The sequence below is a fragment of the Sciurus carolinensis genome, chromosome 17 (genome assembly GCF_902686445.1).
Source record: "Sciurus carolinensis chromosome 17, mSciCar1.2, whole genome shotgun sequence".
In the NCBI taxonomy this organism is placed as follows: domain Eukaryota; kingdom Metazoa; phylum Chordata; class Mammalia; order Rodentia; family Sciuridae; genus Sciurus; species Sciurus carolinensis.
In genome coordinates, this window is record NC_062229.1 from 55,253,398 (window position 1) to 55,276,776 (window position 23,379).

General features: G+C 46.0%; 1 protein-coding gene across 3 annotated transcripts in view; it reads left to right on the forward strand.

Moving 5' to 3' along the window:
- The window catches only part of Chdh (choline dehydrogenase), a 36,477-nt gene that overhangs the window by 7,675 nt on the left and 5,423 nt on the right, over positions 1 to 23,379 (forward strand). For all 3 annotated transcript variants that reach the window (XM_047530663.1, XM_047530662.1, XM_047530664.1), the window contains 6 exons: positions 19,219 to 19,989; positions 20,563 to 20,714; positions 21,564 to 21,693; positions 22,079 to 22,213; positions 22,507 to 22,649; positions 23,077 to 23,179. In XM_047530663.1, coding sequence (XP_047386619.1) covers positions 19,272 to 19,989; positions 20,563 to 20,714; positions 21,564 to 21,693; positions 22,079 to 22,213; positions 22,507 to 22,649; positions 23,077 to 23,179 — 1,381 coding nt within the window. In that variant the 5' untranslated portion in view covers positions 19,219 to 19,271. The remainder of the gene's footprint in view (positions 1 to 19,218; positions 19,990 to 20,562; positions 20,715 to 21,563; positions 21,694 to 22,078; positions 22,214 to 22,506; positions 22,650 to 23,076; positions 23,180 to 23,379) is intronic.

Below are 23,379 nucleotides of genomic sequence, written 5' to 3' on the forward strand. Positions count from 1 at the left end.
GGCAGTGTAGACTAGAGGGCTTGCAGTGATGAGGGGTTTCTTTGACAGCTTGTGTCCTGTCCTGTCCCACCTCAGTAGCTTCACCAGGTGCCCTCTGTGCAATTAGCAGGGATGAGAAGCCAGGTCCTGGGGCGGAGAAGGATTGCCTGGCCTTCATGGCTCAGGAGTCCTCTCTGGAGAGCAAGCAATTAGCTCTTTCAGGAGATGAGGAGAATTTCCAATTTGGTTGTTTTTTGTGTATCAATATATGGGAGAGGAGATTCCTACGAAGAAAAACCTGCTTTTTGAAGAATATGACTCTACAAAAAAATTTTTTTGATTTTTAAATCGAGGTACATTAGACACACGGTAAAGTGTAGTTTTGATCTGTGTATGTGTCCAGGTAGCCGCCACCAGATCAGGATCGAGAACATTCCCTGTGTCACTCTCCCCGGTGCTCCTGTCCATCCTGGCACACACCTATGGGCTTAGCATCCCCATCTTGGACACCCTGGGACATTTGGTTACAGGGCCTCAGGCAGGCCTGTCCCCCACCTGTGTCCCCTCAGCCAGCATTACAGAGTGCAGCCTCAGGCCAGGCCTAACATACAGTGGGATGCAAGGCCACAGCACCCTGTTGGGGAAATGGAACTTCCACAGGTCACCTCAGTTTATTTGTTGAGGTTCCAGTAAGTACAAAGCAGCTCCAGGAAGAAGGAAGCCTTCCCAGCAATAGAGGCCTTAGTGGTCTGATGGGAGGGGAGGCGCGAGCCAGGTGAGCACCAGTCAAGACATCACTCGGGGGAGGGAGCAGCATGTGCGGAGGCCCCAGCGGGGAAGGTGGTCCACGCACCTGGGGCTCAGAGAGCAAGCTGGCAGTGAGTCATGTGAGAGGTGACGGGTGGAGCAGGAACCAGGCCGGGGGCTCTTAGAACCACAGGGGCCTGGGGTCATGAGGAAGCTCATTCTGGCATCTTGGTGGGGTTGTTGGGTGGCCTTGGTTGGGCGTGGCAGTGAGGTTTCTATGGGAGAAGGAGCAACTGCCCAGTGTCACTTACTGAACTGTCATTAGCTCTCAGCTTAGGACTCATCTCAATAACCCCTCCTACCCTGGGCCACCACCCCACACTCACCTTAGGCCACTGGGCAGGCTCTGTGAGGCTGCAGGAAAGCAGCCAACCCTTTACTACCTCCTCAGCTTCCAGAGCTCTGGTGTGGACACTTGGTGGCTTGAACCCTTTCCACGTTGCTGACCACGACCTTTTGGCTCCCCTAATGTGGCTTTGTTGGTCAGGCCTGTGGTGGAGTGGTTCCACTGCCTGACTTGACAGGGGGTGTAGACGGGGCTTGACCTTTGGGGCTTGTTTCTGTCGGACCGATGTGATGCCATGGTGAAGGAGACCCCGCCAACGTTCAGGGTCTTTGGGGGTGTCAAATGGAATAAGCCCTCCGATGCGCTCAGCCAGGGCAGCTGCTCCCGCTGTTCTGAGTCTGCACCATGGTTTGCGTGGTCTCCAGGGATGGCAGGTCAAAGCCAGCAAGACAAGGTGAGAAAATGCAGGGGACCCGCCCAAGACTCCAGTTGCAATGGCAAGGAAGGCCATGACCGCCACAGCAGTTTTTGCAACTGTCTTGAAGGACGTCATTACCACCTTTTTCCACGGGCACAGTGATAGATGTGAAGGCCCGGTAGGAGCCTAGAACAGTGCCGGCCTCAGGTGTTGAGGCCCAGGGCTGCAAGGTAGTTTTGTAGCTTTGATGTTCATGAGTAATTGAGTTCTTCACCCAGGTCTGTCCAAGCTTTTCTGTGATGAGAGGGCTGTGTGGTCACTGTTCCAATTGAGGTCCGTCTGTGTGGATGGACCCACTTCTTAATGAGCAATACCCTACTGGTGGGCAGTTAGGTTATGTATAATTTTGGGGGGCATAGACCAAGCTGGACGGACCCCTGGTGCTTGTGTTCCACTTGTGCGGTGCTCTCTTCTGCTTAAACTCCTGGAAGCGGGTGTGCTGAGACGAAGGACCACATCTTTAAAAATCGGACATGTCCATTACCTTCTGGAAAGGTTTACATGCTCCCCAGCTGTGTCCAAAGCAGGATCATTATTTTCCATTCAGCCTGAGCGTCTCAAAAGCCAAAATAGGTTCTAGGCCTTGTTTGACGTGAAGGCCCTGCTGGGACCACTCAGCCCATCCGCGTTCATCGTTTCTTTTTGGGTGACTTCCCAAAGCAAGGCAGGACTTGAGTGACCCAGAAGGGTGAGAGCCTCACATGGTGCACTGCGCTAGGCAAAAGCTACACAGGAAACATGATGTGTGTGCACCCAAGAAATGGGGGGGAAGGAAGTGCCGCTAGGAGCCCTGTTCAGGAGGGCTTTTCAGAGCATTTCATCAGCACTGCGCGGGCAACAATTCTGCAGAGTTGGGCCCTGAGTGTGGGGCTTCTGAAACAGTGAGCGAGCATTTTATTCTGGTTATGGTTCTGTTGCATCTTAATTCCACCAAAATTACTTAAAAAAAAAAAAAAACTTTTGCAACTGTTCTCACATGCTCAGAATTGCAGGAAATGTCTTGTCATATAAGATAATCAGTGTTCTGACCACAAAACTGGGCAAATTTTTCAAACCTATTTTCATCTCTTGATTTGAGAACTGGAAATGAGAATTCTTACAAAGGACTATTTGATGAAAGTTAACAGCAAAAACAGCAGGGTGGGAAGCCAGGTTGGTTACTCCTCATTGTTTCTTCTCTGTACTCGACCCACACGCTGTGTCCATCCTGACCTTGGGGGTGGGAGTCTGAACTAAAAGCCTGGCCTCTCAGGTAGCCAGGCCACAGCAACCAGGGGCCAGCACCCAGGCTTGCCAACCAGTGGGTGGTAGAGCTTAGGGGGCCGCCCTGGGCTGCAGGAGGAGGGGACATGTGGCATGAAAGTCTTCTCTCCTGGACTGTGAGGTAGAGCAGGTAGAAATCTCTCCTTCAGGCGAAGTGGGTGGACCAGGTCACATCCTCTCCTCTCGGCCAGAGCCCTAGACCAGGCGTAGCCAAAGTTGGTGCCAGGAAACAGGGTGGGTTTGGGACACAGGCACCCAGAGTCAGAAGGAAGACTTGAATGCCACCACATGCTTCAAAGCCTAACCGTGGTAGGCACGACTCCTCCTTTGGCTCCAGCACCCACCCAGATGAACACGCACGCCCTCCTCCTCTCTCTGGTCGCATTCCCACCCACCTCCCATACTGTTAATGCCAGGGAGCTCTTTCCCTGAATGGGCAGCTCTGGAAAGTGGGAAGGGCTACTTCCCTGTAGCTCCTGTCCCCTGTCACCAGTCTGCCCATCCACCCAGTCTGGGAGCCTCACAGGGCACTGTCCTAGGGGCTCAGGGGTCCTTGACCTCCAAGAACTCCCTTTAGGTTGCGGCCCCCATTTCCTCCTCCCCGTTTCCCATCATGCTTGATGCACTTCGCCCCACTTAGAGCAGGAGCCTGAGTGACTTCTGCTTGCTTCCCCAGCCCGAACCTGTCTTCCGAGGGGCTTGGTAGGTCTCAGCAACAGGGGAGTTCTCCCAGGCCTGGCACCAGCCCTGCCGAGGGAGAAGAGGAAAGCTCCCCGCAGCCCCTGCCTTGGCGGGGTGGGGAGTGGGCAGGGGCTGGGCACTGCGTACCTTGGGGAGGGTAAGTGAGAGCCAGCGAGGGCCCTGATGCTCCCGGCTCCTTCCTTTAGCAGATCCCAGCCTGGGGTTCTTCGCAGAGGGGCAGAGGCACCTAAGGGAATTTCCCCTGGGAGGAGTACAGACAGAAATGTCCCAGTTTAGTCCCAACCTGGCCCCTCTCATCCCTGCCCAAGGGTCAGAGAGATCGTGGCTAGTCCCAAGCCAGACCCCAAGCTCTCAGAACAATTAAAGGTCGCTCCACGTTGGAGGCTATTGGAGGTTGTGGCATCGGAGGTGTTGGAGGCAGAGCCTGGTAGGAGGTGGGGTCCTGGAATGCCGGGGACAAAAGAGAGGAAATGGCTGCTGCCACCTTAGCCACAAGGAAGGGTTCGTCTTCATTGTCCACAGCCGGCTCAGTGCCTCCTGGTCAAGCTGCCCATGTTGCTTCTAATCTTGTCAACTTCAGTTATTATCAGTCATTTCAGACTTCTGTGCCTGTCACCTAGATTGAGGTGCAGATGTCACCTGGATAACAGGTGCAAGCGGAAGCCCCTGGGTACACCTCCCTACTCCCGATAACTACCGTCCTCCCGTCTTTACACTTCTCTTGCTCATAATATGGAGGCGCTTAACAATATCCGGAATTGAATTCCACGTGGCATGCGTTGGAGATTTTTTTTTTTTTGGTAAAATATATGTAACATAAAACTTACCACTTTAATCATTTTTAAGAGTGTACTTCAGTAGCGTTAAGTCCAGTCACAATGGGCATACCCACGACTCATTTCCAATTTTTAAAAAAAATTGTGTTTGGCTATGCTGGGGATCAAACCCAGGGCCTCACACATGCCAGGCAAGTGCTCTGCCACCAAGTTACACCTCCAGCTCCCCAAAATGCTTTTATCACTCCCAACAGAAACACTGTTTCCCCTGCTCCTCTTTCCCCAGCCCCTAGTAACCTCTAGTCCCCCTGCCATCTCTGAATTTGCTTTTGCAAATTGTGGAATCCTGTCATGTTAATCTTTACCTTTGGCATCTGGTGTAAGGTTTTCAAGCTTCATCCATGCTGTGGCTTGCATCAGAAATGCTTTCTCAAACTTTGGATTGTGCAGAGGGGAGTGAGGGGAGGGGAGGGGCGGTGGGGATGGGAAGGACGGTAGAATGAGACAGACATTATTACCCTGTGTACATGTATGATTACACTACTGGTGTGACAGCTCCATGTACAGACAGAGGAATCAGAAGTTATGCTCCATTTGTGTACAATGTGTCAAAATGCATTCTGCTGTCATGTATAACTAATTAGAACAAATTTAAAAATTAAAAAAATAAATTAAAAAAATTGCCTTCTCTTTTAAGGCTGAGTAATATTCCATTGTGTGTATATGCCACGTCTTGTCTCTCCACTCATCTGTTTTGAGACAGTCTAGTTCTTTCTACCTTTTGGTTATTGCGATTAGCACTGCTGCAAACATTGGTGTAGAAGTGTCTGTTTAAGGCCTCTCTTTCAGTTCTTTTGTATATGCATAGTGGAATTGCTGGGTCCCATGGTAATTCTGTTTAATTTTTGAGAAACTGCTAACTTGTCTTCCACAGTGGCTGCTACACTGTACCTCCTCACCAGCCGCTACCAGGGCTCTAGCTCCTCTGCCCCCTTGCCAGCGCCTGTTTTCCATTTGTTTTTGTTTTTAGCCATACAAATGGATGTGAAGAGGTGTCCCATTGTGGTTTGGATTCTTGTTTCCCTAGAGACTGGTGATGCTGAGCATCTTTTCCTGTGCTCACTGACCATTTATGCATCTTCTTTGGAGAAAGGTCTCTTCAAATCCTTTTCTATGCCAGTTGATTGGATTTTGTTGTTGTTGTTGGGTTGTATGCATACTAGATCTTTCCTTTTTATATATATATTTTTTAGTTGTAGATGGACACAATACCTTTATTTATTCATTTTTATGTGGTGCTGAGAATCAAACCCAGTGCCTCACATGTGCTAGGCAAGCACTCTATCACTGAGCCGCAAACCCAGCCCCTGCATATTGGATCTTGCTATCTTATCAGGCATGTGTGTGATTTGCAAAATTTTTTTTCTATTTGGTGTACTGTTGATCGTGTCCTTTGATGCACAAGTTTTTAACTTTAGGAAGTACAATTTATTTTTTATTTTGTTACCTGTAATTTTGATCTTACATCCAGGAAAGTAGTACCAAATCCAATGTCACAAAGATTTCCCCTACTTTTTTTTCACCAGGTTTCTATAATTTTCGATCTACCTTCAGGTCTTTGATCTCTTTTGAGTTAATGTTTGTATATGGTAAAGGCAAGGGTTCAACTTCATGCTTTATCATGTGACATTCTAGTTTTCCCAACACTGTTGAAAAGACTCTCCTTTCCCCATATAAAGATGCTCTTGTGCAGCGCATGGTGGCACATGCCAGTAATCCCAGTGGCTCGGGAGGCTGAGGCAGGAAGATTGCAAATTCAAGCTAGCCTCAACAACTTAGCAAGACCTTAAGCAACTTAGGGAGACCCTGTCTCTATATGAAATATAAAAAAGGGCTGGGATGTGACTCAGTGGTTAAGTACCCCTGGGTTCAATCCCCAGTTCCCCATCATGCCCCCCACAAAAAAAAAAAAAAAGAAAGAAAGAAAGAAAGAAAGATGCTCTTGTTGCAAATCAGTTGACCACTAAGGAACTGATCTTAGGAACTTCACAACTGAATCATTCCGAATGATTCCAAAATGATTGACACATCCAGGAAGGACGGATTTCCAAAATAACCAAAAACCAAGGGACAAATTACAAATATTTTAAAGTGATTTTATTTTTTTAAGGTTAAAAAGTTTTTGGGGGGCAGTACTGGGGATTGAACCTAGGGGTACTTAACCATTGACCCACATCCCCAGTCCTTTTTTATGCTTTACTTAGAGACGGGGTCTCACTGAATTACTTAGGGCCTCACTAAGTTGCTGAGACTGGACTTGAACTCTTGATCCTCCTGCCTCAGCCTCTGAGCCGCTAGGATTACAGGCATGTGCCACCGCACTTGGCTAAAAAATTGTGTTTTCAAAGTCCAACATTTTCTGATCACATGTCTGACCACAGTGTTCTTGAGTATTGAAGTAAGTCTGATCACTGTGGTTGATTAGAATTTTAAGTTCCATTTCGTGCTGTCCTGGGTTCTGCCTGATGGAGAACACGTACTGTGGCCTAATTTTATCTTGTAGCGAGAGATGATTGCCACATCCCCCTGTCACACGTGCATGTGCAAAGGCACCAACAGAGTTGACTGGCAGTGAGTCTGTGTCCTAGGTTTCTGTATCTTAATTGGAAAGTCTAGATGTCTAAAAATGATAGAAACAATGAAAAATGTATATAGATAGTTAAATCAAATTTAAGATGCAGGTCTTTGCTAGGTGAAGAAGATTTGGAGCTTTTAAAAGCATATGTCGATAGTGACCATTTAGTTCTAGGCAAACCAGTGACCTTCACTGCCAGTAGCTGCTCACTTCTTGGTAGCTAGAGGGACCCACCTCTGACACCAGAAATGAGGCCCTTCACTCATTAATAGGAAAGTGGACAAGCCTAATGGTGTTTGAGCAGAGTTCTCAGGAGCAGGATGTGATTCACTGTTAACTACCGTGTCATCTACTGTGATCTCGTCCCCACTGCTGCTTGGGTTATTTTCAAGGGGTTATGGGTAGTTCGCGCATGGTTCTGTGCATGTGGCTAAAATTAAGTCGTGAAGAGCCACACGTGATCTCATTTGAAATAGTGTTTGGAAATAGGAACACTATTATATGCAGACGGGTCCAGGTTTTCATTTACTAATGTAAGAAAAACGTGATTACTAAATGTGTCGATATAAAAATATAAGAGACTTGTTGTTGGACAAAGCAACATTCTTTTTTCTCAATCACTGCACATCAGTTTCTATAGAATCAAAAGTTCTGTACATACTTTGGAATCTGAAGACTCTTAGATCATTTGTTATTCAGATGTGGGAAAACAAATTTCTTTGGAGGAGAAAGTTTGCATTTGCAAGTGTTCTGTGGAATTGGTTATTTTTATTATATAATGTAATTGTTTTTAAGTGTTCAGAGTCTTCACTGCTATATGAAATTTATTAAAAATATTCATGTTCCATTAAAGTAAATCAGTTGACCATTTATGCAAGGGTTAATTCTGGCTGTCTGTTTCATTAGTCTAAATATATGTCTGTATGCCACTACCATGCTGCTTTGGTTACTGTAGCTTTGGGAAATCAGGGATTGTGAATCCTCTAGCTTTATTTGTCTATTTCAAGATTTCCTGTTCATTTTGCTATTTGGGGTTTCTTAAGATTCCATATAAATTTTAAGATGAGTTTTTCTACTACAAAAAGTGCTGCTGTGTAATGGTTAATTTGAATTGTCAAATTGATTGGATTAAGAGATGCCCAAGGTTAAAAGGTCTCTGGGTGTGTCAACGGGGGCATGTCTAGGAATGATTGGAATGTGGAGTAGTGAACTGAAGTGGAGACCCTCCCTAAGTATGGGCAGCACCGCCCAAGAGCATGGTGGCTTGGATGGAATAAAAGTTGGGAGAACAAGGAAGCAGATGTGGATGTGAGCTTAACTCTTCTTGAACTGGTTCTTGACTCTGCTAGTGATTCTCCAGGTAGTTTCCAGAAGCCTTGGTCTTGGACTAGGGTAGCACTGTTGATCCTTCTTGTTCTGGGACTTCCACCTCTTGAACTGGGCAGTTGCTGGTTCTTCCAGCTCTCCAGCTGCAGACAGCCATGGTGGACAATCCAGCTTCTGGTCGTGTAAGCCAATCTAATAAATCCCCTTTTTATCATCATATTTCGTGTTGATCCTGTTCCTCTAGAGAACCCTGACTGATACAAGCTGGAATTTTGATAGGGATTGTGTTGAATCTGTATCACCTTGGGTGGTATTGGCATTGTAAGCATATTGACTCTTCCAGTCCATGATCATAGAAGGTCCTTGCTTTTCTTTGTTGTCGTTAACATTTTCAGCAATGTTTTGTAGTTTTCAATGTACAAGTCTTTTAACACCTTGGTTAAGTTTATTCTCTAGTCCTAATAGTCTTTTTGATGCTATTATAAGTGGCTTTCTTTTCAGATTGTTCATTGTTAGTATAGAGAAATGCAATTAATGAATTTTTGTGTGTTGATTTTTGTATCCTATAACCCTGTTGAACTTCTTTAATAGCGCTAATGAATTTATTTTTGTTTTCAGTGTATAATTTTTAGTTTTGTATACATAAGGCCATGTCATCTGCAAACAGATATAATTCTATTTCTTTCTTTCCAATTTGGTTCCCTTTTTTTCCCCCTAATTGTTGTGGCTAGAACTTCCAATATTATGTTGAATACCAATGGCAAAAGTACGCATCTTGTTCCTGATCTTAGAGGAAAAACTTTTCCGCTTTCACCATTGAGTGTCATATTGGCTATAGATTTTGTTTTTTAATTCATATTTATTGTAAATAAATGGGATACATCTTGTTTCTGTTTGTACATGAAGTAAAGGTGTACCGTTTTGTAATCATATATTTACCTAGGGTAATAGTTTTTGATTCATTCTGGCTGTAGGTTTTTTCCGTAGATGGCCTTTATCATGTTGAGGAAGTTTCCCCTTATTCCTTCTTTATTGGGTGTTTTTATTATGCAAGGGTGTTAAATTTTGTCAAATTTTTTTTTTCCTTTTGGCTAATGTATATTATATGTATTAATTTTTGTATGTTGAAGCATCTTTGCATTCTAGGAACAAATCCCATTTGGTCATGATGTGGAATCCTTCTAATATGTTGCTGAAATTAGTTTGCTAGTGTTTTGTTGAGACTCTGCATTAATATTCATAAGATATTAGATTGTAGTTTTCTGGCAGTGTCTTTGTCTGATAGCTCAGTACTGCTGGCCTCGGAATTAGGAAGTTTTCCCTCCCCTTCAATATTTTGGAAGTGTTAGACAAGGGTCGGTGTTTGTTAATTCTTTTAAGTTTTTGGTCAAGTTCACTGTGAAGCCATCTGTTTCAGAGATTTCCTTCATTGGGAGATTTCGATTACTGATTCTATGTCATTACTAATTATAGTTTTCTTTAGATATTCTATTTCTTCACAATTCAGTTTTGGTAGATAGTTTCTGGAAATTTTTCTATCCAAGATTATCCAATTTATTGGCGTACTATTGTTTATAAAGTTCTCTTATAATCCTTTTTATTTCTGTAAGATCAATAGTAATATCCATACTGTCATTTCTGATTTTGCTGATTTTGAATTTACTAATGTGAATCTCTTTTTAAGTCTTTGTTTTTTCTTAGTCTTTTCTTCCTTAACTAAAAGTTTGTCAATTTTGTTGTTTTCTGAAGAACCAACTTTGTCTTCATGATTTTCTTTATTGTTTTTCTACTTTTATTTATCTCTAATCTTTATTATTTCCTTCCTGCTGCTAGCTTTTGGTTTAGTTCTTTTATTTTCTATTTCTTTTAAGTGTAAAGTTAGGTTTTTATTTCAGATCTTCCTCTATTTTAATGTCTGCAAGTAGAGCTATAAATTTCCCTCTTTGTGCTGTTTTCATTGTATCTCACACGTTTTGGTGTTTTGTGTTTTCTTTTTCACTTGTCTCAAAGTATTTCTAATTTCCCTTGTGATTTTTTTTTTAACCCATCAATCGTTTAAACTTTTAAAAAATTTCTACGTATTTGTGAATTTTCCTGTTTTCCTTTAGTTATTGATTTCTAGTTTCATTCCAATGTGATCTAAAAAGATTCTTGGTTCATTTCAGTCTTTTTAAATTTATTAAGACTTGTTTTACTGCCTAATGTGTGATCTGTCCAGGAGATTCTTCCATGTGCACTTGAGGGACAATGTGTAGTCTGTTGTTGGGTTGAATATTTTATAATTATCTGTTGGGTTCAATTGGTTGATGGTGTTATTTGGTGTTATTTAATCTTCTGTTTCCTTTTTGATCTATCACTATTGACATCTGAGTGTTGAAAACTCTATTATTGTAGAACTGTCTGTTTTCCCCTTCCAACATCTCAGTGTGTGCTTCATATATTTTGGGGCTCTGATGTGTGGCGCATATATGAATTGCATGCTTTAAAATTTCATACATATTCAGGCCACCACCTCCTGTAACTTTCTGAATACATTTTTAGGTTTCCGCCATGTTGATGTGAGATGCTGTGGTTCCTTCCCTGCTGTGTGGGGTTTCTTTGTATGACTATACTACTGCAACTTTTTCTCTGTCCTAAATCTCCTTATACCTCCTTTTTTTTTTTTTTCCTATTTGATGCTGGGGATTGAACCCAGAGCCTCCTGCATGCTGGGCAAGCACTCTACCATTAAACTACAAGCCCCAGATGTCCATATACCTATTGAAATCAACATGTCAGGCATTCTTAGGTTTGATCAGCATTGCATTGGGTTGAAATGATATAATAACAATATTGGGTCTTCCCATTCATGGCATGTTTATTTAAGTCATCTTTCATTTTTCTCAGTGTTTGGTAGTTTTCTGTTTGCAGGTCTTGAGCCTATTTTATTAAATTTACTCCTAATTGCTTCATATTTTTGGGTGCTCTTTGGGTTGCCCTTTGGCGGGCGGGATCAACTCCCCACCAAGCAGGCCCCGTTTGCTGTTGATTCTGATGACGCTACACACCTGCCACAAGAGGCTGTGGAGAGGATTACTACTCACACGTGGGGCTTTATGGGGAGAGCAGCACAGGCCCCCAGGCCAGCCCCGGATGGCTTGAAAGGGAGGAGCAAGTGTGCCTGGATTTTATCATGGCCACGGTGTGGGGCCAAGGTACAGACGCCTGTGTGCAGTAGAAATGGGGTGATTTGAGCTTCCACGCTGATATGGGAAGCAGGAATGCCAGACGAGAAGGGGAACAGGAGGCATGGGCTTGGGAGCTGTCAGTGGTCAGACGTCAGAAAGGGAGTCAGACTCTATTACATTTCTTAGAAGACTTTAATATTTCAGAGTACTTTCACAGCAAAATCAAAAAGAAGAGATGGAGAGTTCCCAGGGACCCTCACCCCCACCTGCATAACCTCCCACTTTTCCATGTCCCTCTCCAGAATGGTGCCTTCATTACAGGTGATAGATGAGACTGACGTGCATGATCGCCCAGTCCATGGTTCACACTAGGCTATTGGTGGTGTGCGTCTGTAATTTTGTGCAGCGCATGACGACACCTCTGTGCAGTAGAATGGAGTAGTTTCACTGCCCTGGACCTTCTCTGGCTCCCCCCATGTCTCCCCCACGTTCTCCCTCCCACCCCTGGCAACCACCCCTCTTTTTACTGCCACCATGGTTTTGCCTTTGCCAGCATGTCATGCGGTTGGAATCATACAGCAGAGTTTGCAGACTGCCTTTTCACGTGGGCTTCTTTCAAAACTTAGATGACATGCATTTAATTTCCCTCCGTACCAACTCATGACTTCAGGACTCTTTTTTTTTTTTTTTTTTTTTCCAATGGTGAGTAATTTGCCATTGTCTGATGCACCAATTTGTTGATCCATGCACTTACTGAAGGCCATCCTGGTTGCTTCCAAGTTTGGGCAGTTATTAGTAAAGCTGATGCAGACTTCCATGTGCAGGTTTGCGCGTGAATGCGCGCTCAGGTCCCGTGGGTAAATACCAAGGAACGCAGTTGCTGGCTTATATGGGAAGAGTATGCTCAGTTCTGTGAGAAATGCCAAGCTGTCTTCCAAAGTGGTGGTACATTTTACACTCCCTCCTGTGATGAGTGAGAACTTCCGTGGCTGCACATATTTGCCAGCAGTTGGTGGCATTGGGATTCTAGATTTTGGCCATTCTAATAGGTCTGTAGTGGCAGTTCTTTTCTTTACAATTTTTTTTTTTTTTTTTCTTTTTGGACTGGAGATTGAACTTAAGCACCGAGCCACATCCCCAGGCCTTTTTATTATTTTATTTTGAGACAGAGCCACCTTGGTAAGTTGCTGAGGTGACCTTGAATTTAGTAATCCTCCCGCCTTAGCCTCCTCAGTCACTGGGATTACAGGCAGGTGCTCCCAGGCTGGGTGTGTAGTGATATTTCATTGTTGTTTTAATTTGCATTTCCCTGATGACATGGTGTCAAAGCATCTTTTCCTATGCTTATTTGCCACCTGTGTATCTTCTTTGGTGGGGTATCTGTTAAGGTTTGAGGCCCACTTTTAATTGAATTGTTACTATTGTGTCTGAAGAGTATATTTATACCGGTCATGGTGATGTACACCTCAGTTCCAGCGATTCAGGAGGCTGAGGCAGGAGGATCACAAGTTTGGGGCCAGCCTCAGCAACTTAATGAGGCCCTAAGCAACTTAGTGAGACCCTATCTTGAAATTTAAAAAAAATTAAAATGGCTGGGGATGTGGCTCAGAGGTAAAGCATCCCAGGGTTCAATGCCCCCCAACACCTCCCCCAAAGTATATTTTTATATGTTGGATAATAGTCCTTTACCAAAAAGTTATTTTGCAGATATTTTATTCTAGTCATTGACTTCTCATTCTCCTGACAGTATCTTTGCTGAGTAGAATATTTTTATTTTAATGAAGTCTGGTTTATCAATTTTTCTGTAATGAATTTTGTCTTTGGTGTCCCATCTAAAAAGTCATGTCAAATCCCAGGACATCCAGATTTTCTTCTTTTATCTTCTAGGGTTTTTATGTTTTGTATTTTATATCGTTCATTTAGGTCTGTGATCCATTTTGAATGAATTTTTGCGAAGGTCACAGGGTCTACCTTTAGATTGATGTGTATGTGTTCATTTGTTCCCAAAACCTTTTGTTGAAAAGACCGTTTTTGCTCCAGTGTGTGTGGCCTTTGCTGCTTTGTCCTAGGCCAGCTGACTGTTTATGTGGCACACATCTGGGCTCTCTGTTCTGTTGATGTGCATGTGTTCACCTCAGGCTTCACACCACGCAGCCTTCTCCTTCAGTATTTTGTTGACTTTCCTGAGTCTTTTGCCTCCACATATAAACTGCATCAGTTTGTCAATATCTACAAAATAATTTGCTGAGTTTTTTATTGAGATTGTGTGGAATGTCTAGATCAAGGCAGGAGGGTTCCCAATCTGTATGATTATTATTTCCATGCACGTTTGGGTTTGTCAGAATGAACCCAACTACTATGTATAACTATAAAACTCTAATAGAAAAGCAATAAAAAGTATGATACTCATTTTAGTTGCAGGGTTGTTGCTCCAATGCCTTTGGATTGGAAAGAACTGTCATCTTGACATTATCAAATCTTCCTGTAAATGGAATATCTTTTGCTTTCTTTAGCTATTATTTCTTTCTTCAGGTCATAGTTTTTCTCACATATCTCAAGCATATTTGTTAGATTTTCTCTCTTTTCTTTGGGATGTTAAACTAAATGGTATTGTTTTTCATTTTGGATTCCACTTGTTCTTTGCTGGCAATAAGCAATTGGGTTTTGTATATTAACCCTGTATCCTGCAACTTTCCTAAACTTGCTTCTTAGTTCTGAGAATTTTTTGCCAGTTCTTTTAGACTTTCCACATGAAGAATCATGTCAGCTACAAGCAAAGTTTTTATTTCTTCCTTCCCAATCTGTATGATTTTTATTTCCCTTTCTTGTCTCATAGCATGGGCTAGGACTTCCAGTATGACGTTCGACAGGAATGGTGAGAGAGGATATCTTTGCCTTATTCCTGATCCCAGTGGGAAAGCTCTGAGTTTTTCACCATTAAGTATGATGTTTGGATGAATGGATCACACACACACACACACACACACACACACACAACACACAATGGAGTTCTACTCAGCCATAAAAAAGAATGAAATCATGGTATTTGCCAGTAATTGAATGGAAATGGAGAATATCGTGCTAAGTGAAGTAAGCCAAACTCAGAAACTCAGAGGTCAGATGTTTTCTTTCATATGCAGAAACTAGAGTAAAATAAAGGAAAAGTGGGAGAGGATAGGATAACATAAAGATAAAGGGAAGACCAGTAAAGTAGAAGAGGAGATCAAGAGGCAGAGTGGAGGGATGGGTAAAGGGAGGCAATGCAGGATGAATTCTTTAAAAAAAAAGTCAGATTGGGCTGGGGTTGTGGCTCAGCATAGAGCACTTGCCTGGCATGTGTGAGGCATTGGGTTCGATCCTCAGCACCAGGTATAAAGAAATAAATAAAATAAAGGCACGCTGTCCATCTACAAGTACAAAATTTTTTTTAAAAAATTCATGTTCTGGGTATATATGAATATATCATGGGGAATTTCACTCTTACACATAGGTAGGAAGAACCAATCAAATGTAAATAACTAGACGAGCAAGAGTAGAGGAAGGAGACTAGGAGAGGGGAGGGAGGATAAGAGGGAGAAGGGGGAGGAAAAAGGGGGCATCATGAACTGAAATTGATTTCCATGCACGTTTGGGTTTGTCAGAATGAACCCAACTACTATGTATAACTATAAAGCTCTAATAGAAAAGCAATAAAAAGTATGATACCAATTTTAGTTATAGGGTTTTTGTAGATATTCTTTATCATGCTGAAGCTCCCTGCCCATTCCTAGTTTTCTGAACTTTTTTTGGATGTGTTTCATTCTCATGAACAAGTGCTTGATTTCATCCAAGGCATTTTCTGCATCTATGGTTACGAGGATGTCAATTTTCTTTAGCCTGTTGGTGTCACGGGTTTCATTGATTGCTTTTCAAACGTTGAGCCAGCCTTGCATACCTCGGACAAACCCCACTTGACAGTGGTGTTTAATTCTTTTTGTGTGTGTTTGGACTGAGTTTAAAATATTTTATTGAGGGTTTTTTATTTTCTTTGTTCATGAGAGATACTGGTCTATAGCTGTAATGTTTTTGTCTGGTCTTGGCAGTAGGGTGATGCTTGCCTCACAAAATGAATTGGGAAGTGGAAGCAGAGGGAATCCCTTACAGAAGAGATATCCTGAGGTGTGTGGTAGAAGTCACCCAAGAGTCCCTGTGGGCACGATGCTTTCTGTGTTGGAAGGTTAATTGTTGATTCCATTTCTTTAATAGACAATGTCTTAATTCAAAGCATTAGTTTCTGCTGGTGTGCATATTTGTCTTTCAAGAAAATGGCCATTTTATTTAGATTATCTCCTTTATTTTAAAAAATGCATTCACTGGGAGTACAGAGAATCTTTTAGGCATATTTTTTCAGATTAGTAAGCTAGAGTTTTGGTGGAGGGGTGTTGTTTGGTTTGTCCTTTTAGCACTAGACTGTTGCTCCATTGCCTTTGGATTGCATGTTTCCTGACGAGAAGTTTACTGTCACTCTTACATACAGTCCTCTGTGTGTTTTCATCTGGCTGCTTCAATGAGTTTTTCTCTTTATTTTGGAATTTTGGCAATTTTATTATGATGTACTCAGATGAGTTTTTCTCAGATGTATTTATCCTGCTTGGGATGCTCAAAGATTCTGGAATCTGTGATGTTTGTCTTATACTAATTTTGAAAAAGTCGCATCAATTTCTTCAAATATTTCATTTTTTCTCTTTAGATATACGTGACAGTAGAGTGTATTTTGATATATTCTACATACATGGAATATAACTTATTCAGATTAGGATTCTATTAGGAATACATGTATTCATGTATGAACATAGGAAAGTGATGTCCAATTCATTCTACTGTTTTTCCTGTTCCCATCCCCCTCCTTTCCCTTTATTTCCCTTTGTCTAGCCCAATGAACTTCTATTCTTTCCTCCCCTCCCCCATTGTGTGTTAGCATCTGCATATCAGAGAGAACATTCAGCCTTTGTTTTTTGGGGATTGGCTTATTTTCACTTAGCATGATAGTCCCCAGATCCATCCATTTACTGGCAAAAGTCATAAAATCTTTCTTTTTTTATGGCTGAGTAGTATTTCATATTGTATGTGTGTATGTGTGTGTGTGTGTGTGTGTGTGTGTGATGTACATACACACACCACATTTTCTTTTTCCATTCATCTGTTGAAGGGCACCTAGGTTGGTTCCATAGCTTAGCTATTGTGAATTTAGCTGCTATAAACATGGATTTGGCTGTGTCACTATAGCAAATATAGTATATATCACTATAGTATGCTGATTTTAAGTCCTTTGGGTATATGTTAAGGAGTGGGACAGCTGGGTCAAATGTGGTTCTATTTCAAGTTTTATGAGGAATCTCCATACTGCTTTCCATAATGGTTGTACCAATTTGTAGTCCCACCAGCAATGTATGAGTGCACATTTTTCCCCACATCCTTGCCAACATTTCTTGTTACCTGTATTCTTGATAATTGCCATTCTGACTGGAGTGAGATGAAATCTCGGTGTAGTTTTAATTTGCATTTCTCTAACTGCTAGAGGTGTTGAACATATTTTCATATATTTGTTGACTGTTCATATTTCTTCTGCGAAGTGCCTGTTCAGTTTCTTTGCCCATTTATTGATTGGATTATTTGTTGTGTGTGTGTGTGTGTGTGTGTGTGTGTGTGTGTGTGTGTTTTGAGTTCTTTGTATATCCTGAAATTAATGGTGTGAGATACAGGTGGCAAAGATATTCTCCCAGTCCGTGAACTCTCTCTTCACATTCTCAATTGTTTCCTTTGCTGTGAAGAAGCTTTTTAGTTTGGTACCATCCCATTTATTGATCCTTGACTTTATTTCTTGCACTTTAGGAGTCTCGTTGAGGAAGTTGGTTCCTAAGTCAACATGGTGGAGAGTTGGGCCTTGGTTTTCTTCTAGAAGGTGTAGGGTCTTTGGTCTAATGTGTAGGTCCTTGATCCACTTTGAATTTTGTGCAGAGTAAGAGAGAGCAGTCTAATTTCATTTTGCTACCTATGGATTTCCAGTTCTCCCAGCACCGTTTGTTGAAGAGGCTCTTTCCTGCAGTGTATGTGTGTGGCACCTTTGGCTAGGATGAGATAACTGTATTTATGTGGGTTTGCTCTGTTTTCTATTCAGCTCCATTGGTCTTCATGTCATTCTTGAAATATTTGGTCTCCTTTTTTTTGTGGTGCTGGGGGCCCTGTGCATGCTGAGTAAGCACTCTACCACTGAGCTATGTCTGCAACCCCCCTCGCTTTCCATCCTCTCCTTCTGCCCCTTTGGATCCCAGTCATCCATACTTTAGATAACTTGATATTGTCCTAAAGCTTCAGCTCTTCTGCTCTGTCTCCTGCTTTCACTCTTCTGTCTTCATTTCCATGTAGATTCACTGATTCTTTTCTCTGCTATAACCCATCAAAATTTTTTGTCTCCAGTATTACATTTTTTTTCTCGCATTTCTGTATAGTTGCCAATGTTTTGCTACAGTTCTGTTCAACATGTTGCCCACCCTTTTTACTAATCTTCTGTAATGTTCACCTTGGTTCTTGCAATGTCTGATGGTTGTGATGTCTGGCGAGTCATCCTTTGGTCTGGTTCTGTTGACTGTTTTTTGTCTTGACAAGGAGTCATTTATGGGCCCTTGACAAGGAGTAGTTTTGTGGACTACTAACCTCATGTACAGGACAGTGGAGGCCGAGATGGATGGTTTTCCTGCCTTTTTCCATTGGGTTGTTAGTGGGGAGTTGAGCAGCGGGTTGCTGCTGTGGGGGACCTGGAGACTGTTCTCAGTGTTTCTGCTGCAGACGTGACTGTGAGGAGACGGTGCCACTTCTTCTTTCTCCTGTGCCTTGGCACAGGGGGGGAGGGAAAGGAGGAGTCTTCTCTCTATTCCTACGCTGCCTCTAGCGCTAGGCTGTGTACACCTGGTATGGAGCTCAAGGCAAGGGTTTATCCAAATTTTCTTGGAGGTTTCCGAGTTCTCATGTTTCAGCCTGTCTTGGGACGATCATACTGGGCCTGCACCTCATGGGTGGGCTTTCTCCAGTATTGTCACTGGAGGTTGCGATGGCATACCCTGGTTCTTTTCTACTGAGCATGTTGGGATTGATATGAACATTGCTGGGAAGAGGCCCTCCAAACGCTATTGCTGTTTCCCTGCCAAAACTCCTTTAGTACTCTACAGTGGGATCTTTTAAGAGTGTCACTGTGATGCTGTCCCCTCTCTAGAGCTCCTGTGGTCCCTCAAGTCAAAGACTATGAGTCCACAGTTTGTGGGCTCCTTGCCCTGACCTTCCTTCCCTTCTCCCTGGCCCCAGACCATCAGTTATGGAAGCAGATGTCTTTTTTCCCTCTGTATCACTAGAGAAAAACACCATGCCTGGTACCTAGCAGGGGCTCAGCAACTGTCTGGAGTGAATGAGTGTCACCTTTTCTTTCCCATCCTGGAAAGCTCTCTTTCCTCTGCCTTCCAGCAGGTAGACTTCCAGCCTCCAGGTTCATACACAATGTCACAGGAAAATCTTTCCAGGGGACCTCCCCCAAGCTGGGGAGGGGCCCCCCTCCTGCTGCCCAGCCCTGTGTGTTCAGCACTGGAATTTTTGCTCCTTCTGGCAGTCACCCTTGTGACCACTGGGGACTACTGGCCCCACCCAATGCAGGGTAAGCCCTTGGTGACCCTGCAGTGGACCTTTGCTGTCCAGTATGGCCACCCCAGCTTTTGGCCGATTTTGCACAAGCACACAGATTAATATGCTTAAAGCCTCTTTTCTTATCCTAGGGCAAGTGAATTATCCCGTTCCCCTCTGTGGCCAGGAAGACCGGAGCTGAAGCATGTGGCGAATCCTTCACGGCCGGAGCCAAGGGTGCGTGGGCCGTCAGGGAGTCCTGGCGTGGACAACCCTGGGGCAGCCAGGGCCTCTGGGCAGCCGAGCCCGGACTAGCGCGGGCCCGCAGACCGGGGCTGAGCACAGCTACGTTGTGGTGGGCGCGGGCTCGGCGGGCTGCGTGCTGGCCAGTCGGCTCTCAGAGGACCCCGCGGAGCGGGTGCTGCTGCTGGAGGCCGGGCCCAAGGACTTGCTGGCCGGGAGCAAGCGGCTCTTGTGGAAGATCCACATGCCTGCGGCGCTCGTGGACAACCTGTGTGATGACAGCTACAACTGGTACTACCACACGGAGCCGCAGCCGGGCCTGGACGGGCGTGAGCTCTACTGGCCCCGGGGCCGCGTGTGGGGTGGCTCGTCATCCCTCAATGCCATGGTCTACGTCCGCGGGCACGCCGAGGACTACGAGCGCTGGCAGCACCAAGGCGCCGAGGGCTGGGACTACGCGCACTGCCTGCCCTACTTCCTCCGGGCACAGGGCCACGAGCTGGGTGGCAACCGGTACCGCGGCGGCGATGGCCCACTGCGTGTGTCCAGAGGCAAGAGTGGCCACCCGCTGCACCAGGCGTTCCTGCAGGCGGCGCAGCAGGCCGGCTACCCGCTCACGGATGACATGAACGGCTTCCAGCAGGAGGGCTTCGGCTGGATGGATATGACCATCCACGAAGGTAGCGTGGGCCCCCGACTCCCCCCCTCTTCAGCCCTGGCTCGGCCCCTCCCTCCTGTCAGGATCAGCAAAACCGACAGAATGGTATCTGGAGAAAAGTAGATGCCACAGCATGTACCCCCATACCTGCGACATGCCATCACTTGGGCCCTGTAGGTGTGGACTGGGGATAATCAGCTTTTTGGGCCAAGAACCCAAAGTTTTCTGGGGACTTGGACATGGGGACATTGAGGCAGAGGGGCAGTCAGGAGCACATGGCCCTTTTTTATGAACAGGGCTCTGAAGGGTAGTGAAGGGCCTTGCTCATGGCAGGACAGAGGCCAGGCCAGGGCCGACCCCGGGGTCCTGACCCCTCTGCTGCTCCTGGTCTCTGTCATCCTGTTGAAGTGGTTTTCCACCTGTGCCAGGGGAGCTCGGGTAGATGTGGGCTTCAGCAGGGCAGGGCCTTAGGTCTCCACCTTACTTTGAAGGCAGGCCTTGCAGGCAGAGGCAGGGCAGATCCACTATTTCTCCAGCCTTCCGGAAGTGTCAGGGAAGGGCAGGGGCGACATCTTGATCGTGCTCTGTCCTGCAGGCAAGCGCTGGAGCACGGCCTGCGCCTACCTGCACCCAGCACTGAGCCGGCCCAACCTCAGGGCCGAAGTCCAGACGCTTGTGAGCAGGGTGCTGTTTGAAGGCACCCGTGCGGTGGGTGTGGAATACATCAAGAATGGCCAGAGCCACCGGGTGAGTGAACTACAGCAGGTGCTCTTGCAGCTCAGAGGGCAGGAAAGGAAGGGACAGGGACCTGGGGGGCTGGGCAAAGTCATGCCTTCCTCCCCAGCCAGGTGCTCTTGTCCCTGTGATGAGTGACAGAAGAGATGGATTGTCCCTCAGCCTCACAGGAGGCTGTGGCTGGTAGAGGTGAGGAAGATCCTGGTCCCAGCATGCCATGCTCACCTCAGGGCAGTCCCCCAGGACCTTCTGCATGGCTTCAGGGTGCAGGCCTGACAGATTGACAGGCTTGTGCTAGAGGTTTTAAAGCCCCCAACTGAGATGGTATGCTGTGCTGCCACGGATGCTTTTCCCCGCTTAGCAGATTGGTTTTGTGTCTGGTGGCTCCTTTCATACATCTCATTTAAATGCCCCCCTCCCTGCTTTTTGTGCTTTTGCTACTTGGGATGGAACCCAGGGACTTGTGCACGCTGGGCAGGCGCTCTACCACTGCCACATCTGAGCCATCTGATCCCGAGATTGGATCAGAGTTGTGGAGGCTGGCCTCTAACTTGTGGTTCTCTTAGCCTCCCCTGTTTTGAAGGCCACCATTACCATCTAGCTGTCGTGGAATGTACTAGAGCATAGTGCACGACTTTCACACACCATGGGTGCACATGCAGGTTACTTTCAAATGGTGACAGTGAGCTTCCCCTTTACTTGTGGGCCTGTGAGAAGGCTTCCCAGGGTGACCACTGTAGCATCCTCCGACCCCGTGTGGGTACATCCTAAGGCCATGTTCTTCTGGATCTGGCTCTGGAGTGGGGAAGTTGGTCTGTGGCTTTCAGGAGGTATGACTGGGGGGCTTTTTGCCTCTTCCAGGCTTATGCCAGCAAGGAAGTGATCCTGAGTGGGGGTGCCATTAACTCCCCACAGCTGCTTATGCTCTCGGGCATTGGGAATGCAGATGACCTCATGAGACTGGGCATCTCTGTGGTGTGCCACCTGCCTGGTGAGCCCCCCGTCCCTTACTGCTCCCACAAACTGACACTGTGAAATGAAGTATTTTATTAGCATGGGTGTGTGTGTGACAAAAATAGGTGCTGCTTGGGGCTGTCACATTGTTCCCATGAGCCCAAGGGTCCCCAGGTCTCACTGGACACTCCTGACCCTGGGCGCAGAATCTTCCGGCCCTAGCCAGCCCCTCCCACTTGGACAAGGCAGGCGGCTTTGGCAGCTCTGAGAGGGCCAGAGTCGGCTGAGACCCAGGGACCAAATAGGAGCTGGCTCAGAGGTGAAGTGGAAGGAAGGGGCAGGGTTCAAAACCAGGGGAATGTTGAGAAGCCAGCTAAGCCTCCAGGGTAACCGTATTCCCTAACCACACCCTCCCCTTCCAGGAGTTGGCCAAAACCTGCAAGACCACCTGGAGATATATATCCAACAGGCCTGCACCCGCCCCATCACCCTCCACTCAGCCCAGAAGCCCTTGAGGAAGCTCTGCATCGGCCTGGAGTGGCTGTGGAGATTCACAGGTGCGCAGGTTCCTCTGTGACCTTGGTGGATACAGAGGTCTCCCTCCTGAGGAGCTAAGCAAGGACTCTGGCCTCAGGTTGCTGTTTAAAGCTAAAGTAGGCCCTTTACCCTAGTCCTGAGCCCCAGGTTTCCCATCTGCAAGAGGACACAAAATTCCTGACAGGCTCGTCTGAGGGCCTTAGCACAGGGCCTACTCAAGCAGAATGCTGAGGTTAGGAGCTGCCCTTATCAGTGGCCAGGAGGCCGTTCTTGGAAATCCTCCCCACCTGCCTTATCCTCTTCTGATCATCAGGGTATGGAGCCACGTCCCATCTGGAAACAGGTGGGTTCATCCGCAGCAGACCTGGGGTCTCCCACCCAGATATCCAGTTCCATTTCCTGCCATCCCAAGTGATTGACCACGGCCGGGTCCCCACTGAGCAGGAGGCTTACCAGGTGAGCTCAGGAGCTACTGCCGGGCAGACGCTTCCTCTCCAGGGCAGGACCTTCAGTCCCTTGCCCTCCACTGCTTAGCGTCTGGATAGAGAGAGAAAAGGGGGAGCCCAGAATCTTCCCCTGGGGAGGGAGCATCAGCCCGCATGGAAGGGAGGAGCAGATCAGTGTGAGAAAGGGCTCCAGGGTCCTGTCACCAGCCACGAACAAGTCAGGCTCTGCACTAAGGAGGGTAAAGCTGGGAGGGAGGAGTGATTCCCCAGGTGGTTTTGCTCACGTGTGGCCGGGTGAGATGCAGGTGTGCGTTAGACTGTACTTGTCCTTTATTGACTCTAGCTTGCCCCACAGGAAACCTAGGACTGCTCCAGGCTACCAGGTTGGGTTGAGGGAGGTCACTGTGGCTGCCATTGTCTCCTCTGGGCTCTCCTAGGTACATGTGGGGCCCATGCGGAGCCCAAGTGTGGGCTGGCTCAAGCTGAGAAGTGCTAACCCCCGGGACCACCCCATAATACAGCCCAACTACTTGTCGACAGGTAATTCAGGAGCTGCTGGTGTGCCCCCTGGACCTAAGCTGGATAAGTGCCTTTACAGGGTCCCCATCTGTCTCTGAGTCTTGCCCATTTCCTGGAGACCCTGGGTCCTGTGAGGTAATCCCAGGGCCTCACCTGACCCAGCAGGGAGGCCTGGCGGGGTGTGGGCAGCTCACCTGGCGTGTACTCTCCGCTCTCGCACT